This window comes from Ruditapes philippinarum, unplaced genomic scaffold, assembly GCF_026571515.1.
Source record: "Ruditapes philippinarum isolate M1 unplaced genomic scaffold, ASM2657151v2 ctg485_1_1_1_1, whole genome shotgun sequence".
NCBI lineage: Eukaryota > Metazoa > Mollusca > Bivalvia > Venerida > Veneridae > Ruditapes > Ruditapes philippinarum.
In genome coordinates this window covers 70271-89903 of record NW_026855545.1, presented here as the reverse complement: position 1 = coordinate 89903, position 19633 = coordinate 70271, and the positions used below count along the sequence as shown (strand labels likewise).

At 33.1% G+C, this 19633-nt stretch overlaps 1 protein-coding gene and 1 long non-coding RNA gene across 4 annotated transcripts in view; both read right to left on the bottom strand.

The window, feature by feature from the left end:
• The window catches only part of LOC132743672 (hillarin-like), a 51356-nt gene extending 44184 nt beyond the window's left edge, over nt 1–7172 (bottom strand). The window contains exons 1-2 of one of the 3 annotated variants that reach the window (XM_060732223.1): nt 6790–7172; nt 824–1027 (exon numbers count right to left, since the gene is read on the bottom strand). In XM_060732223.1, the coding sequence (XP_060588206.1) occupies nt 824–1027; nt 6790–6834 (249 nt within the window). In that variant the 5' untranslated portion in view covers nt 6835–7172. The other 2 variants (XM_060732224.1, XM_060732225.1) reach the window with 2 other exon arrangements.
• Nucleotides 7173–9649: 2477 nt separating this feature from the next.
• On the bottom strand, nt 9650–15980 carry LOC132743675 (uncharacterized). Its single transcript, XR_009627602.1, has 2 exons — nt 13291–15980; nt 9650–13225 (listed from the first exon to the last, which is right to left on the bottom strand). It is a non-coding gene; the product is annotated as an uncharacterized LOC132743675 (long non-coding RNA).
• Nucleotides 15981–19633: the final 3653 nt, after the last annotated feature.

Below are 19633 nucleotides of genomic sequence, written 5' to 3'. Positions count from 1 at the left end.
GCGAAAACTTTGACAAATTCACAGACATAGAAGACAGCAGTATTTGAAAGTATTTGACTTGATTTTTTTGTATATAAGAAGTAAAAAATGAAGGAGACTACAACTGTGTCAGTGATGGATTTCTGTAAAAGGGCAATACTCAGTCACATGACTTGAACACTCAGACACTCCGCAACCCCATGATTTCACCACTCAGTCTGATTTACCAGTTCCACCATCCTTGATCAACATCATTGTGAAAGGACTTGACTATAATGTAAAAGTTCGTCCATGTGCACTACAGGTTATCAAGGTATTGAAAAAATGGAAATTCCCGTGACTTGTTTCGTTTCTTCCTGGCTATTTTATTAGAACTGAACTATCTTGATGCTTAATCTGTATAATTTAAATAAGTGCCACCACAGTTGTGTTAGAATTATTTTATTTGGGTTAGTTTATGTCTGTACATGTGTAAAATGTAAAATAAAAAAGAAACATAGAGGTTACAGTTAGATTGCAGTTTATGTGAAGATACGAGCATATATCAACTGATGCTGAAGTTTTTGCTTTTAAGAAAAACTGAAGTTGATTTTTAGGTTCGCATCTGATGTACATAGTGAGTTGTGAGTTATTTGGACCCACCGCGTCTGCGAAAGTGTTGTCGCGATGTTACTTTGCATTGTCATGTGTCGGCTTTTTAACGCGATGGACGACATTATAATTGTGAAGTCAACTGAACGCCTGTGCATAGCAATTAGTTACTGATATGGAAACAAATACTTAGAAGTAGTACAATAGAAAAAGTCGGTGAAATTTAAAAACAAGTATTGTTTCATATACGTACCCGTATAGCTTTATCATCTACTAGCATATACTCAACAATGTCTATTGTTTCTGTTTTTGTTTTGTTTTGTGGACGAGGCTCCGGTAAATTACCAGGAAGTTGCTTCAAATCTTTGATGTAGAAGTAGTGATTGTCCGACAATTTGTACGACTTTGACGGGGGTTTTGTATAAATGGCAGGAACAATTGAACCTCCCTGAATTTTCTGAAATAAGCAAATTGAGTTGAATGCTAAAATCTGAATAAACCACTGTATTATACGAAAGGCTTATAGCATCACATTATATAAGATAAAATATTGCAATGGCACAATCGAAAGAAAGAAACAAAAGGCTTAATCACGCGAAACAAAATGCGTAGTAACGCCGATAATGGCGTATTAATACCTACGTTACTATATATACGTAACAAAATCAAGGGTATTCCAAGGCCATTATGGCAAGATTTAAGTCATTATGCAATTTTGGCCGCCTTGTTACTCCATATATATCTGTTGTAGAGCGTCCATCGGAAATAGCCCCGCAAAACATCGAAAACGAAAGTAAAAAAAGGTGTACGTCGAGTTCAATCACCTTATTTTTCCATCATTATTAAAGCGATTTTTCTAAACTAAACAATTTTATGTAGCTGCATACATGTATATCTGGTTTTAGAGCAGAATCTGTTTTTTTCTGCAAATTGAATGCTTTTGTTAAATTAAAAAAAATATATCCGAAAAACTAAAATAAAATATGAATGCCAAACTAAAATAAAATATGTATGCAAAAAAAAATGTATGCAATATGTATTCAACACTAAAAAAAATATGTACAACAAACAAACAAAATACCATAAGTAAATAGCATTAGTAATTCAGGGGTCGATGGTTCATTTATATACGAAAAAAAATGCAAATGTCACTTTTATGCCACCGTACATGACTGAAGTAATTTCTATGAATTTATACATATTTTGTCTTATATAATACAATTTTTTAATGAATTTAGTACGGATTTCCTTGTACAGAATACAAACAAGTATAAAATTAACTTCGTCTTCAATATTTCGCATATTACAAAGCTGGCATGTGCGTACATGTCGTTCATGTCTGTTTCTACCATATCTACTAGATTCTTAAATATGTGCAGATATTCTGGGACGGGTTAATTGTTATCTTGATTTCATACACTTAATTTTATTTAACAAACATTCAAAAGAAAAAAATACATCGAGTATCTAGCTTAATAAGTTATCTTAGTGTTAGTTATATCCTAATTAGGTGAAATTCCGCCCGCTTACCGGACTGAGGAGAGCATTAGTAATTCAGGGGTCGATGGTTCCATCCTCCGAACAGGTGTAATGTCTCCGTTTCAAATGGTCAAATTGGTCAGTCATTTGTCTCAAAAATCACAAGGGTTTAGTAGTCATGTAAACGGAGATATTGGTATAATTACTGGTTAATTTTCAAGCAAAATCGGTTAAGTGCAAAGACAGTCGGGATATATTATAAAATTGTTATAACATCGGCGTAAAAACTAGAAGAGCAAACCAAATGAGAGCATTTCAGGATATAATGAAATCTACAAATACAAAAGTTTGAACATCCTTTTGTATATTCAGTTTAATCAAAATCAGTTTGTTGTTGTTGTTGTTTATTCAATGAAATAAAAACCGATGATTAGTTTAATACAGCGAAATGAACAAATTCACGGTGCGTACTCGTTTCGGGCTGATTTGGAATATTTTCCCACTCCTGAACTGATTTGGATTTATTGGCACCGGTTGATTATTATAAAAATGATTTTTAGCTTGACAAGGTAAGAAAATAGGTAAGAAAATATATAAAGTAAACACATCTACATCTTTTAGTCTTTGAATATTCTACTTGCATGGAACATTGCAATGTTTAAGGAATTCATATACAACTTTATTCGGTTTAACAAGGGCATTTCACTAAATCTATCAATTTGTATATATATTATTAGTCCCCTACCGGTTTAACCGGAGGGAACTTTAGGTTTAACCTCCGTCCGTCTGTCTGTCTGTCCGTCCGTCCACAAAACTGGATCCCGCGATAACGCAAAAAGTGCTGAATTTTTTTTTATGAAACTCGATATATGGCAGTATGGAGATTATGCACGTCTTTTTCTTTTCTTCCTATGTTGAAAATTATGGTTGCTATGGCAACAAAAAGTCTGAAAATATGGCAAATTTAACACATACACAGGATCCAGCGATAACTCAAAAAGTACTGAATCTATTTTTTATGAAACTTGAAATATGGGTAGATGGCAATCTGGAGATTATGCACATCTTTTTCTTTTCTTCTTATGTTGAAAATTCTGGTTGCTATGGCAACAAATAGACTGAATTTCAAGATTTCTGATTTAAATTTTTAAGCTTTTTCACTATAAGTTCTTTATTTCTTAAGGTGTTTACTTCAAACTTTAAACATAAGTTTCTGGTCATCAACCACATCATATGTGACAAGTTTTACAACTCTAGCACAAAAATTATCAGAATTACCTCCCATGAACTTAGAATTTTTATGAAAATAATGTTGTCTTTTTTTAAATAACTTCTTTATTTCTTAATGTATCTACTCCAAACTTCATATATATGTTTTTTATTATCACTGAACATTTTTGAGAAGGTAAATACTCTAGCAAAACTATTTCAAGAATTATGTCTCCCTTGAACTTAGATTTTTTACGAGAAATTGTATTTTTTTACTTCAACTTCTTCATTCCTTATAGGATTTACTTTAAAATCCCACATCGTAATAATATGACACGAATCCATATTTCCAGAACTATCTCCTCCTTAAACTTTGAATCTTTCTAATTCATTCTTTAACTTTCTAATTTTTTCTTCGTGGATTTTCTCCGAATTCAAAATAAACATTCATTATCAAAACCTACAATAATTTTTTTTCAATTTTCATCTTTGTTACTTACTATACATTATAGTTAATGCTATATTTGAAAATTGTTATTTTTTTACTTATCTTCTTTGTGACTATAAATGGTATCTTTAAACTTAAAGTAAAACTCACTTATGACAATGTTTATAAATCTAGCATCTTTATTTCAAAAGTTATCTTGTCTTTAAGAATTTTGCATTAAAGTATGTTATATTTTGGTAACAGGCATGTTTGAAAAAATAACTTTAGAGTCACCTTCAATCTGTCTGTATGTATGTCTGTCTGTATGTTCATAAAAACTGTTTTCTGAGATCACTGTTAAAGATTTTTTCCAACAAATTTACTTCAAATAGAGAAAGTTGAAATATTAGTTATTCTTATTCATCCTGAGAAAATTGGACCTTTTGATTATCTGTTGTATAAACTAGACAGGGAAACTTAACACATTACTGTGATATAGACAAACTTAGAACTCGAAAAGATTTAAGTTCATTCATGTCATTCATTCACTGGTAAAATTGAATGGCCAATGGCCCATCAGAATGTTGCTGGGGTTCTTACCGGTAGGGGACTTATGGATTGCTTGCAATACTATGATAATTGCTTGTTATATCTTAAATTTTTAATATTTTAATATATATTAAATATTAAAAATATATATTAAATTATATATCAAATATTAAAATATATAATGTCAAAAATCTAGTTTATAGTTGCAAATGCCAGTATGCAAAGTCAAAGCAACATATTTTTATATGAAACTATCGACATATTTATAGTTTTGTCAAAGTGTTGTTTAATAGAGAGGGATTGGGATATAACTATATAGTAGCGGTAGTAGATTTGTTTCCCTACCTTATTATTATTTCCTTTTAATCGGGACAAATGAAATAACTATGCTGGAAAATTCAAAGAGAAATTGTTCTTGCAATTAAGCTTAATTTGATGCAGAAGTTGACTCTTCAAAACAAAATCTTCTGCAGGCATTACATAAATAATGGTCAAAGAGGCTGATGACGTTGTCATCTAAAAGTTTTGATATATCCAGGTTAAAGGATTTCCTGTTAATAATTCATAAGGGGAAGTTCATAGGATCTTCCATTAATCCGTAATTAGATTGGGGCATATTTCCACATACTGGTATCTAGATATTTATGCTGCAAGTTAAATTTCTTAAACATTTGTTTATTCAATTTCCTTTCAGAAATAGTCAATCAAAACGTGTATATACAGTATATATATGTTATCACAATTACGGTTCTAGATTGTTTGGAATTTTGAGACTGCTTTTGGCACCCCCTTTACCCACTAAAACAAACATTTGCAAATGTCATAATCAGATAATTAAATGTCATGATATTAATAGACTTTTTCCTATTTTCAAATTCATGTGTAGATAAACGTAACGCGAAATCGAAAACCTTATGGTTCATTTTCTCGACAATGCGCTCCATACGTTGATTTTAAATTCTTATATATGTACATATATTAAAAGAAGCCTAAATAGTTTCTAAAGAAGCATATTACGGTCATCCATAAACGTTGGTTCGCTACACTTACTATATACATGTAGTTATATAACCCATGTACATATCTGTATAATAAAACACGTTGACAAGACTACAAACAAGACTATAAATCTGCCGATAGTTTTATATGTAAACGTATGTTGCTTTGACTTTGACTACTGGCATTTGCAACTATAAACTAGATTTTTGAATTTTATACCTTTTATATGTATATACAACTTGAAAGATTTAAGTGAAGTGCCTTTGTTCAACATTTGAATTCGGTGATCGAGAGTTGTAGTGAGTTTTATTTAGGCCCTTAATATGAATCAATCCGGTGCCGTAACAAATTTACAGGGTTGTCATAAAAATACGTAGATCTACTACAAATTCATTACTGGACACAACATTTTACTAAAACCATTAAATTATCGCGGAATGATTGTTTTCTATAAATGATCATGAAATACCTGAAAAATCATAGATAATAATGACTTTTTTGGCAATTTTATGCTAGTGTTTACTACTACTTTACTGACATGTGAAATCTGTTTTTCGATTCCAACTGATAAATGTATTTTATAGATAGATAAAATATTTTATGTCATTGTTGAACAACCGACTCTTAATTTAGGTTAATTTATGTATTGGGCATCGGCCAATCTGAGAGCACCCTTAACATCACGTGCTCTCTGACAACCGATCAATTAACGGCATCAGCCTTTCTGGAAAAAATTTTAGAAGTGAAAAGCAAGCTACATCTGCTCACAACCTCCCGTTTTCCTCCTCCTCAATGTGTTTTCTCAAGGTTTACCAATAGTCAATATTAAAACAATGTTTTGTATTAATTTTAAAACAATGTTTTGACAGATTATGCTGTTACTTCATTAACTTAGATAAGTATGTAATTGTTATTTTATCTGTATATTATTATTGTTAGCTGTTTTTCATCCAGATATGGGGGAAATTATTTTTATATGTATGTAATTATGTTGTTTTGCCCACATATGGGAAAATTATTTTATATGTATGTTATTATATTGTTTTCGGCAAAATAAATTATCCCGTTTTCAATTAATCATGATTTTGCTTATGAATTTTCCCAAAAGGTCATTGCTTCACTATAAACAGATGCACTTAACAAACCCTATCAAGTTGTATATGAATTCCTTAAACATTACAATGTTCTATTCCATGCAAGTAGAATATTCAAAGACTAAATATGTAAATGTGTTTACTTTATGTATTCTCTTACCTTGTCAAGCTAAAAATCCATTTTATCTTAATCAACCGGTGCCAATAAATCCAAATCAGTCCAAGAACGGGAAATATTGCAAATCAGCCCGAAACGATTACGCACCGTGAAATTCCTGTTGATATTATAAAATTATTAAAACACTTCCCTCGGAAACGTAATCGCAATTTCCTTAAATAAAGAGTTGTGTTCTCTCCTTCGCTTTGAATCACCTCTTTAATTAAATTTTGAAACACAAATGATTGATTAATTTTGTTATTTTCTTTATAACTTCAAATAAATAACAGTAAGCAGATACTTGCCGATTTTATACAACTTAAACTTAACGCTGACTTCACCTTCTCCATCCTGTTAACTTATTTAAGAATGTCGTCTGCAGTTTGCTTGTAAGTTGAATAAATTAAATGACATTTTATGGTTATAATTAAAATAGATCATATCCAAACTTTAGGAATTCAACTTTTCAGCCATATTGTATTCACAATTAATTGATCAATATGAAATGTCTAATGTAAATTAGGTATTGTTTAAAAGATCCGTGATCACTTTCCGTTCAAATAAAGACAATTCATAGACGACATATTTTAACCGCTTGATAAATCACTTTGTAAAACAATAATCAATAGGTGTGTGACCATATTGTTTCCATGTTTTATGATCATGACAAATGTTTTTACTAAAAATAAAAAGTCAAAGCACTCTAGCAATTTGTAAATTGTAATCATTTTAAGAAAGAACTTTATTAAAACTATTTTATTTATTTAACAGTTATAACATTCAGTAAATAAACTATTATTTTACTCCTCTGTATTTATCTATTTGCTTCTTGTTTACTTCGCATAATTTGTTTGATTTAAAACAAAATCATTTTTTAATTATATATCTATTTTATTTATTTATTAATTTATTGAAAAATGATATCGGTATAAGCGGTATGGACTATTTAACATTAGTTGGGAGTTTTGATGCGTAGGAATGTATGTAGCTGTTGCTTAACGAGGGTCCATCCGCCCGTTAAGGCAGCTTTTGTTGTCGAGTACGGACCTCGAGCATGTCACCAGTCATGTGCTTAAAGTGTTAATTTTGAAGCACAAAGTAGTGATAATTTTCCTCCGTGCAATTTCCACAGAGTTTTTGCCAAAGACATCAATTTTGTGTCAAATGAAGGTCACTGGTCAGCAGTCATTGAGCACCATAACATACAGTAATCAATGAGGTTAGCTCTGATAAGGGATGTTTGTGCCAAGCAGTCTATTCGTACTAGGGGCTCTTGCAACCTTGTACTCCCCTCGGTTTCAGTCTAGACGGTCGAATGCGAGAGAGCTTAACTCCCAAATGCAGTGTGGTAGTAGTTTGTAACTCCCAAACGCAATGTGGTAGTAGTTTGTAACTACCAAACGCAATATGGTAGTAGTTTGTAACTCCCAAACGCAGTGTGGTAGTAGTTTGTAACTCCCAAACGCAATGTGGTAGTAGGTTGTAACTTCCAAACGCAATGTGGTAGTAGGATGAACTCCATAACTCAATGTGGTAGTAGTTTGTAACTCCCAAATGCAATGTGGTAGTAGTTTGTAACTCCCAACCGCAATGTGGTAGTAGTTTGTAACTCCCAAACGCAATGTGGTAGTAGTTTGTAACTTCCAAACGCAATGTGGTAGTAGGATGAACTCCCAAACGCAATGTGGTAGTAGTTTGTTACTCCCAAATGCAATGTGGTAGTAGGTTGTAACTCCCAAACGCGATGTGGTAGTAGTTTGTAACTCACAAACGCAATGTGGTAGTAGTTTGTAACCCCCAAACGCAATGTGGTAGTAGTTTGTAATTTACAAACGCAATGTGTTGTAGGATAAACTCCCAAACGCGATGTAGTAGTAGGTTGTAACTCCCAAAAGCAATGTGGTAGTAGGTTGAAACTCCCAAATGCAATGTGGTAGTAGTTAGTAACTCCCAAACGCAATGTGGCAGTAGGTTTTAACTCCTACACGCAATTTGTAGTAGTTTGTTACTCCCAAACGCAATGTGGTAGTAGGTTGTAACTCCCAAACGCGATGTAGTAGTAGGTTGTAACTCCCAAACGCAATGTGGTAGTAGGTTGTAACTCCCATACGCAATTTGTAGCAGTTTGTAACTCACAAACGCAATGTGGTATTAGGTTGACCTATATGTACAAAAACAGCTGTCGGACCTTAACCAGTCAACATGTCCTTGGTGAACCGAAGTTTAGCCAAGCGGAAATCTTCTTTTGATGCTCTGTGTCTATACCGAGTGATGCGTTTAGGAATTGTCCACGAAGGCCGTTTATAACCTATCAAAATAAAGAATATCGCTAACGCGCAGAATAATTACACTGCCGATTGTCGTATTAGGTTATTCTTTTCTGCACCCAACTGTCGATAAAGTAGAAGTAAACTATGGTGCCTGATTTCTGCCAAGTCGTCGACAACATGAAAGAAAATAACGACAAAAATATACACTTTTAGTATCACATAATTACAGTAGTTATCTTTATTATCAACTATTTGAACAATTTATACTAACGTAGTTTCATTTTATTGACCTGTCAATTATGAATTCATTATAGCACTCATATTTAATTAAATATTTGATTCTTCTTAGGTTCTGTCCGTGTTATTTACGAGAATCAATAAACAAGAACATATATTTGATATTTTGAAAAGACTCACTAACTTACAGGATACCGTAATCACATCCGAAACCAGGCTATCTACATACCAGTATGTAGTATATACAAAATATAATACTGTACCGACGATGATACGCAAAAGCATAGTTGGTTAAGTGGTTGCCTATTATAATTATAAGAAAGGTCAACGGTTCAAGCCTTACTTTCGTTATTTGTTTAAATCTTCTTTTTTATTTGCAAAATATTTTAATGGTAATAGTCGATTTTTTGCAAACATGTACGCACGTATACGTGTTTGAAGCAACAAAAAACACTCATTGTCTCGTTTTGTATTGTATTATTCGGATATTAAATCTCAATTTATTGGATTTTAGATTTTTTTGATATTATCAAAAGACAAAATTTAAACAAATTTTACTTGGAAATCAAGTTATGTCCACTTTTCAGAACATCTTTTGGATGTTAGAAAGGCCATATTTCACAAATAAGGAACCTTTAAATAATCTAAAATGCAATCATTATGAAAAATGTTTTTCAATTTAATTTTGGTAAGAAACAAGAAGTAACATCCAGCTAACAATCCACATAACCAAAATGATTGTTATCTACTCAAAATTTATGAAAAACATGTATGTATAACTAGAACTCCGCGAGTCGGGTGTGTCGCCTTGTGAACAATATAGTTTAGGAGAAATGGCCACGACAAAAATAAAATTTGAAAATCAACAAAGGGCAATAACTCAAAAAATAAGAAATGCAGAGCAGCAGTTTCTGTGCACTGCACTTCTTATCAATAAGATCTATCATCCTATTAAGTTTTAAGTCTAAAGCTTTTATAATTTATGAGAAATGGCCTGGACAAAAATAAAGTATAAAAATTAACAAAGGGCAATAACTAAAAAAGTAAGAAATGCAGAGTACCAGTTCTCGTGCACTGCACTTCTTCTTAATGAGATCTATCATCCTATGAAGTTTCATGTCCATAGCTTTTATACTTTAGGAGAAATGGCCCGGACAAAAATAAAATATGAAAATTAACAAAGGGCAGTAACTCAAAAAATAAGAAATGCAGAGTACCAGTACTTGTGCACTTCACTTCTTCTTAATGAGATCTATCATCCTATGAAGTTTCATGTCCATAGCTTTTATACTTTAGGAGAAATGGCCCGGACAAAAATAAAATATGAAAATTAACAAAGGGCAGTAACTCAAAAAATAAGAAATGCAGAGTACCAGTACTTGTGCACTGCACTTCTTCTTAATGAGATCTATCATCCTATGAAGTTTCAAGTCCATAGATTTTATACTTTAGGAGAAATGGCCCGGACAAAAATAAAGTATGAAAATTAACAAAGGGCAATAACTCAAAAAAAAGGGCAAAGTACCGGTTCTTGTGCACTGCACTTCGGGTCATTATAAGAAGCATGCATACCAAGTTTGAAGTCAATCCAACTTATAATGACTGACTTATGCTCCGGACAAGCTTAAGGGCACGCCGACAACGACGACTACAAAAGTAACCCCTGTATATCGCCTTTTTCAAGGCGACACAAAAATGTTACCCTACCCACCCATTTTAACACGTGTTTGACCATTTTTCTATACTTAGAAAGCTTAATTTCAAAAATTCCTAAAATATGATAAACAAGATCAAAAAGGATCAAGGTCAATAAAATTTACCAAAATGTGTGCCTATTTTCAAAGTTTCATACCTAAATTTTCTCAAAAGTATATTTGTTGATCTTCTAAAAAATACCTTAACCATGTAGTTTTGATTTTATTACACTTTAAATTATCAGGTACCATGCATATGTGTTATTAGATTTAGCATTATTCAGCCAATAGATACCTATATTAATCAAATAATTTAAATTAAATGCTCATTTTCTTCCCAAAAAGGATACGAAAAATACATAATGTTAAAGATCCTGTAACTCATTTTTTATGGTTTTATATTATAAATATAACATACATGTATAATGTGGCCAAATTTTTGCAGTACATATTTTACATATTCTTCGATGTTTGAAAATTGTTTTCGAAGCATATTATATATACATATATATAAAATTTCACTCAAAAGTGTAACAATCTTAATTACAGCATACAGGATCTTTAAAAACATATTATTTAGACAACTTATTACAAAATTAGACTATCCGCTCACATGTTACGCATCCAAACAGGAAGGTATGGACAAAATAGAATTGAAAGACGTTGTGAAATATGTAATTCTTCTGATATTGAAGATGACTTCCATTTTGATATTATGTGTCCAAAGTATAGATGGATCAGGAATGTTGCATAGACAGTTATTATTAGCATGTTCAAATTTCTTGAATTAATGTCAGTAACTAAACAAATTAGCATGTTATCTTAGTTGTGCTATAAAAATCAGATCCAACTAACTGCTATAATTTGTATGTTTGTATTACCTTCATTAGAGACATATTGTTAAAAAAAAACACTCAAATACTAGTATGTGATATTTAGAAATTGTCAGAGTAATGAAACTGTGACGAATTGTACTTATGACTATTAGTTTTTGTCACACATAAAATGTTATTGACAAAGCTTATTTATCTCTCATCACATATGTATTCATGCTATATTTGATTTGACTTTTGTGGTTTATGTTTTGTATTTATATAGACAATGAGCGTAGATTTTTCTAATTTTAGCTCCTGTGACCTAGTTTTTCATCCGAGATGTTCGAACTCATCCGAACAATTACCTAGACATGCATCCTGACTAAGTTTGATGATAATTAAGTCAATAAAGTTTCCTTTTAAAAGGAAAGGCTTGCACAGTTGTGCCTTCATCCAAACCCTTTAAAAAAATGTTTTTTTGTTTCAATTTATTATCACAATTTTTTTGAATTACGGTATTTGTATATCATAAAGGGTTTATTTAGTTGTTGGGTTTTTTTTGGGGGAAAAACGAATATTTTTTGTCAAAACGATTTGAAATCTATTCTCTATTGTATAAAACTAATAAAGAAAATGATCAATGGTGAATCAAGTGTGCACATTTCATTTCCCCTTTTTCGCAGAGAAATCATTCGTTTGCTTTATAGACAAGTAAAAATGCACTAAAATACTTCGTTACGTGGTACCAATTAATAAGCATGTATCAACTATGTTACACGATCACAAATACGATGCGCTATCGTGGCAAGGTTAATGATATGCATGGGCTTTTTTTAGATTACCTCACCAAGAAGTTGAATTGCGTTCAGTAGATCTAAATATAACTCGATCATGCGTGATTTGGTAAGCAGGACCACCCTTTGAAGACGGAATACTACTACAGTCACCATTATCTATTGTATAAAACTAATACAGACAAAAAACAATTATAAAAGAAACTAACTTTTGCGTCTTGAAAAACAATTGAAACGGAACAATTACGTTTATAATTTATTACGATTTAAGCCGATAAATCAAGTAAAAATAGAAATCCTATTTATATAAACAAACTGGGATTACCGAAGTAACTAAAATAGCTTAAATTTCCGTAATATTACTTCGTCTGATTCCGCAGTATGACGGAATCGCCCGAATTGTCACGATTGCAATTGGAACTACATCGGCTATTATCATTAATCCGAAGAGTGACGGAAAAGGCCGAAAAGTTGCGATTGGCACGATTGCAGCTGGTTGCCCGTTCAATCATGCACTTACAAGTGGAAACAGGAAACCACCTTACCGGAACAAGTTATTCAAAACAAGTGGCTGCAAGCCAACAAGCCAAAAATGTGACCACTAGTGTCAACAAGATTTTTCTATTTTTAGCTCCTGTGACCTAGTTTTTCGTCTGAGATGACCCATGTTCGAACTCATCCCAGCAATTACCTAGACAAGCATCCTGACCAAGTTTGATGATGATTGATGCAAAAATGTGACCGCTAGAGTGTTAACAAGGTTTTTCTATTTTTAGCTCTGGTGACCTAGTTTTTGATCCGAAATGACCCATGTTCGAAGTCATCTGAGCTATCAACTAGACAAGCATCCTGACCAAGTTTGATGATGATTAAGTCAAAAATGTGACCGCTAGAGTTTTAACAAAGTTTTTCTATTTTTAGCTCCTGTGACCTAGTTTTTCATCCGAGATGACCCATGTTCGTACTCATTCGAGCTATCAACTAGATCATCCTGACAAAGTTTGATGATGACTGAGGCAAAAATGTGACCGCTAGAGTGTTAACGAACAAGTGTGGACGGATGACAGATATTCAACGATCCTAAAAGCTCACCCTGAGCAAGATCAGGTGAGCTAAAAAATCAAACCAGTGCCTGCAGATTTTGTATCCATCCAACATTATAAAGCCATTTTGTTGAAAAATTGGTAAATTATTGCTGGTCTTGCTCCTTCTAGGGCTATAACTCCATTTAACCTTGCTTGATCTGGACCATTAAAATCAAACAAGACCTTCTAGTAGAATGAAACCAAAATGAAATGAAACAAATGGTTATAACAGACACTATGCTGCAGTTTCATACCTGTGTCATATTGTGACCCTACCTCAAACCAATATTAATATGGACGTTGACTTTAAACCAGCACCCTCCAGATTCATGCTAACTTTCATGAAAATTGTGAAAATGTAGTTACAAGAAAAGTGTGTAAAGTTACCAAAAAAAAAGCAATTTACACATTACAAACATCACTCACAACCTATGTAAATTACCAACATGATGTCAAAATATTCAAAAATAGCCTTTACTGGTTAGTAACGCAGTAGCATAGAAAGCACAATTTGAAAACAAGGAACAGCTTAATCTGAACAATTTTTTGTGTACTGTCACCAAGGAAATTTTTGTGTTAAACTAGCTACAAATGTATTTTAAAACTGAACTAGTGGTTCAGATGTTGTTGTTTACTAATTTTAGCTCTCAGGCAGCCATTTTATTAAACAGTTCAGCCTGTCACTAAGTGAGAGGTGAGCTAATAAAAAGATGACAGAAAAAGAGAAGGAAAACAAACATTGACCTGGCTGGGGATTGAACTGTTAACCTCCGGCCAATTTGACCCTAGGGGTTTTATTTCAACAAACATAGAACATGCTTCATGCCAAATATCTAAGCTCTACCTCTTTTGGAGTTTCATGAGGAGATTTTTTAAAGTTTTACTATATACATATAAGGAAAATCAATGACCCCTGGGGCTGGGCCAATTTTGACCCTAGGGCTTTTATTTGAACAAACTTGGTAGACATTCACTTTTAAGAAGATTTTTCATGCCAAATATCTACACTTTAGCTCTTAAGGATTTTCACAAGAAGATTTTATTTAGTTTTTACTACATGATTGTGTATATACAAGACGTGCTCCAAAGTTAATGTTACTTTTGTGTTTTCTCTTCAATATAAGTCGTTAAGATCACTTTAATTTGTCCTGCCCCTCAAAGTACTCCCCATCTACCCTAATGCACGTTTTCAGCCAATCAATCTAGATGGTACTTTTTGAAACAGTTTTGGTACTCTTCAATGGGTATACTCATCAGACAGAGCCCAGAGCATTTCTTTATTTGTATTTTCTTCCAGACAGGTGAAATATAAGTTTCGAGAACAAGAAATAGTCACAGGGGGCAACATGTAGGTCTGGTGAAAAAGACGGGTGAGGGAGGACAGTCACCATTTCCCCCTTCAAAAACTCCGTTACAATTTGTGCCTTGTGAGCTGGCGCATTGTCATGCAAGAGTCTGAGGTACTTCAAACCTATTTGTGGGCAGCGGTGTTTAAAGTGTTTCTTAAGTTTGCGAAGTACAATGTCTCTATGGTAATTGCCGTTGACAGTTCTACCTTTTGGCACCGCAATTTGCACGACTGGCCCATGTTATTTAAGAATATTACTTACAAAACATTTTTCAGGGTTCGTATTCTTTTAGCAATGCTAGGGCGCCTTGCATTTTTGGTGGCCCAGATTTGACCAGAGCATTTTCGTTTTGGTTCGAAAAAATACACCCATGTTTCGTCACCTGTGACCAAATTTTCGAAAGCCTTTTTCCTGTATTTCGGATATTTTTTCAACAAAAGTTTGGCCTTTCCAACTTGGGACCTCTTTTGGTTGTCAGTTAGTAAATGTAATATCCAACTAGCCAAAGATGTTTCTTCAAAATGCAATGAACACATGCTAAAAGCAAGTTTGTCATTCTAGCTAACTGCCTGACAGTATACCTTGTGTCTTTCTTCAGGATTTGTCGAATTCTTTCAAGGTTATGTTTTGTCGTTGTTGTTGCAGGGCCGCCTGTGTGAGCAGCATCTTTCAGCTGCTGGTGTCCCGACTTAAATCGACCAACCAACCTACAAACAGTCATATACGACACTTGAACCTCCCCATAAATAACACACACCTCGCAATGAATACCCTTTTGCTTTAAGCCAAGCAGAGACCTACCTTTGATATAGGCCCTAATTTCAATCATGTTATCAGCTCTTTTTTTCCAACCATATTTGAGTGTAACAAGTACGCTGTAAAACAATGGACACAGAACCATTAAGACAGTGTAATTGTGAGCGAGAAATTGACCAATACTACTCTCCAGGTTTCACGCTATCGACATCTATTGGATTTGAGTACATATAGCACGATTTCCTCGAGACAGAAGCCAAGTAACATTAATTTTGGAACACCCCTTGTACATAAAAGGAAAATCAATGACCCCTGGGGGGCGGCCAATTTTGACCCTGGGGCTGTTTTTTAACAAACTTGGTAGACATCCACTGGAAGATGTTTCATGCCAAATATCTACGCTCTAGCTCTTTCTATTTTTACAAGAAGAGTTTTTGTAATGTGTATGGAATTTTGATTCTTTGAATAACTTCGGTAGAGGTTCATGCAAGGAACATCCCTGAAACAAATTTGGGGCGACGTGGTTTTAAAGGAGGAAGAAGTTGTTTTAAAAAATTGGGACCACGGACAATGGAGACGGAAAATGGGCCATCAAAAAGTTACTTTGAGGAAACATTGTCTTTGGGGTCTGAGCTTAATTTTTTAACTAACTGAAAAATTGCCTCTTTTGGCTCAAAACTCCAGGAATATGAAAACATGTAGGGTTGTATTCCCAAAAACCTGAACATAATTGGATACTTTCAGTACAAGTTAAAAAACTTTTGTCAAGCCCAATTTCGTATGTATCAACTTCAACATTTTTAGTCAAAATTATACTTGACAATAAAATATTTGATATTTTTTCATATTGTGTATGTACCTTCAAAGATGTTTTTTAAAGAACACATTCAATGCCTTGGTGCCAAAGGGTTGTAACTCAAATTTTCATCAAAAAAAATATACACAAGCTAAAATTTAACTACCAAACAAGAGTGCCATAGTCACAAAATACGCCCGTTTACGAAAGCTTTACATGGGCATTATGGATAAGTGTTATCTAGCAAGCAAGTTTTTATTCTTGGCACTGTGTTGTTAGATGAACCTTAAAAAAAATCAGTAGGGAAGATATGTTCAGGATGTGTGACCTTGACCTTGGTCGCAGGGACCTGAATTTTATGCACGGCACTCAGCCTCACAATGGTGAACATTTGTGCTAAGTTATATTGAAATCCCTCTATGTATGTGAAAGTTTTGCTCCAGATAAGCGTTTTACAATGAGCTCTAAGTGTGACCTTTGACCTAGAGACCTAGTTCATGTGCGTGACATGGCTTCTCATTATGGTGAACATTTCTATGAAATTTCATTAAAATCCCTCCATACATGTAGGAGATATGCTCCCCACAAAATCTGGATATTTCATCATCTTTAGTGACCTTGACCTTGTAAATATTGACCTAAATTATATGTATCACAGCCATAGTCTTGATAGTGACCATTTGTGTTACAATCCCTCAATAAATGATGACTAAATGGTCCATAATACACATCTTCATCATTTTTATTCTGAACTTTGACCTCTATGTTGTGACCTTGACCTTGGCCGCAAGCCTGAATCTTGAGCGCGACACTCTTGCCTCGCAATGGTGAACATTTGTGCCAAGTAAATATTGAAATCCCTCTATACATGTGGAAGTTTTGCTCCGGAAAAGCATTTTTCAATGAGCTCTAAGTGTGATCTTGACCTTTTGACCTAGAGACCTGGTTCATGTGCGCGACACTGCTCTCATAGTGATAAACATTCCTATGAAGTTTCATTAAAATCCCTCCCATACATGTTAGGAGATATGCTCCAGACCAAAAATTTGACGCTGCCGACCGCCAGGGGGCGTTCCCATAATACGTCCCGTTTTTCAAATGGGCATATAAAAGTACTTTTTTGGTACGCAAAGTAACTGACAGCTGATGAGAAAGACAGGAAATATAGTGAAATAGGCTTGACCAATATTGGGGATTTTGTCCCTCCCTACTCCCTGGTCTGTAAGGCGTAGAGAAGGTATACTGTTTGTTTTACAGCAATAACCATTGCGTTTCAATAACTGACCAGGTGAAGAAAGACGGGATATAGTGAAATAGACTTGATCAATATTTGGGAAGCTTGTCCTGCCTTTCTCCCTGTCTGTAAGGTGTTAAGTAAATTATTACTGTTTGTTTGACTGCAATTACCATTGTGCTACCTCTGGTCATCGTACATATTAATGTAAAAAAGATAAAAACATTACACAAACACTAAAGAAATTTATATTAATCATATATTTTCCATGAAACATCTTATTTCTCTTCTTAATCCTATGTTTGGAGAAATTATTGGCGTGAATCCTCCATAAGCATATAACTATAGAAATGTACAAGCAAAACAGTTTCTGTTAAAATCAAGCACAAATATGATAAGCACAAATTTATTAATCTTTTTATCAGCACAAACTATTTAAACATTGTGTTAAAATTAGCACAAATGTTATATCAAAACAGAACACAGCAAATCTTTCCAGCAGCAAATCTATATATCCTACTCATACTTATTCAGCTGCACTTATATTACTATTTTATGTTAATACTTAGTTGGCGCCGCAAAATAGCGATATGGCACCTTTTATAGCAAAAGAGCAACAAAAGAGGGTCCCGAAAAACATGGTGACCCCTCTCTAATAAATTAAACTTCGCCGAAGCTGATGGCCAAATGGACCGGCAGCACATTCCCACCGCCAATTGTCCAAAGGTTGTAGCTCAAATTGTCATATTTTAATGGTGCAAAACAGTTGTAACTTGACTTAACAACCATAGAGATAGAATCTATTGAACATTTCATATGGGAATGTCAATTAACACAAGTTTTCTGGAACAAAATTCAAACATTTTTTTTCTCTAAAGGTTATGAAATACCTCTAAACTTAAGACAGGTGTGTTTCGGTATATTAGGTAAACATTACACTGTAAATTTAATCATAATTCTGTGTAAATACTTTATATTTAAAATGAAATATAGCAACTTTTGAAAAATTTATGTCATTCCTCTCTTACGGGATTAGAACTGAAAAAGAAATATCATTAATACAAGACAATCTACAAAATTTTGAAGAAAAATGGTCAAATTTCAATGAAACTTAAATTTTACAGACCCCAAAACCACACAATTTAGACATATAATTTATGCATATACAAATAGAAAAGGAAAGGATCTTCAATTCTTATCTCCGTTTAGTCCATTCCTTATATTTTCACCATTTTTTATTTTTTTTAAATATATTTCTTTTACTAAGTATTAGCTTTGTCAAATATCTTTATGAATGTAATTTTTTTTCCAACTATCTTTTCAAAGGGACATAGCTAATCTTTATCTTTTCTCTCTCTTTTTTCTTCTTCTCATTCTTCATTTATCTTTCCTTCCTTTATACACTTTCTTTTCTCTCTTTCATACTTACTATGCACTTTATAGTACTATCAGTTTTTCTTGGCACTCATTTTCTTCTGTGAAAATCTTTTATAAAAAGATCTTAAGATACAAATATACTTGTCATAATTTGATAACATTGATTTGACATTATTTTTTATGTATTCAATTATATGTACTATGATTTGAATGTTTGTATATTATGACTGAAAAATAAAAGAGAAAATGTTGATAGAATATGATAACAGAAACATTTTACGCGGAAAAAAAAGATTGGGGTCACTGTTCTCGTTTTCAAGTTATCTGCCCTTGAATTGGACTTTTTTGTTAAATTCAAGGGCAGATAATTTAAAATGAATGGAAACAATACAATTTTTTTTCTTTTTTTCATGAAGCTTACCTTCATTTTAGTTGATATGCAAAATTTCAAGAGCAAATTTAGAGTGGGTAGTTTTTATTCCCACTTCTTCTTTTAACCTGTGCATTTTTTCTTAAAAAATGGTGTATTTTTGAAGATTTTAAAGTACCTTTATTTTCATTGAAAAAAAAAGTAACAGAAACGATGTAAGGAATTCCATGTTATTATGTATTGTACTCAACAATAAAAAGAAAAACATTATCCAGAAGTAAAAACAAGAATTCATTTAAGTATATATAAGTTATCTGCCCTTGAAATGACCTCAAATAAGTAGAAAAGTCTGATTCAGGGGCAGATAACTCA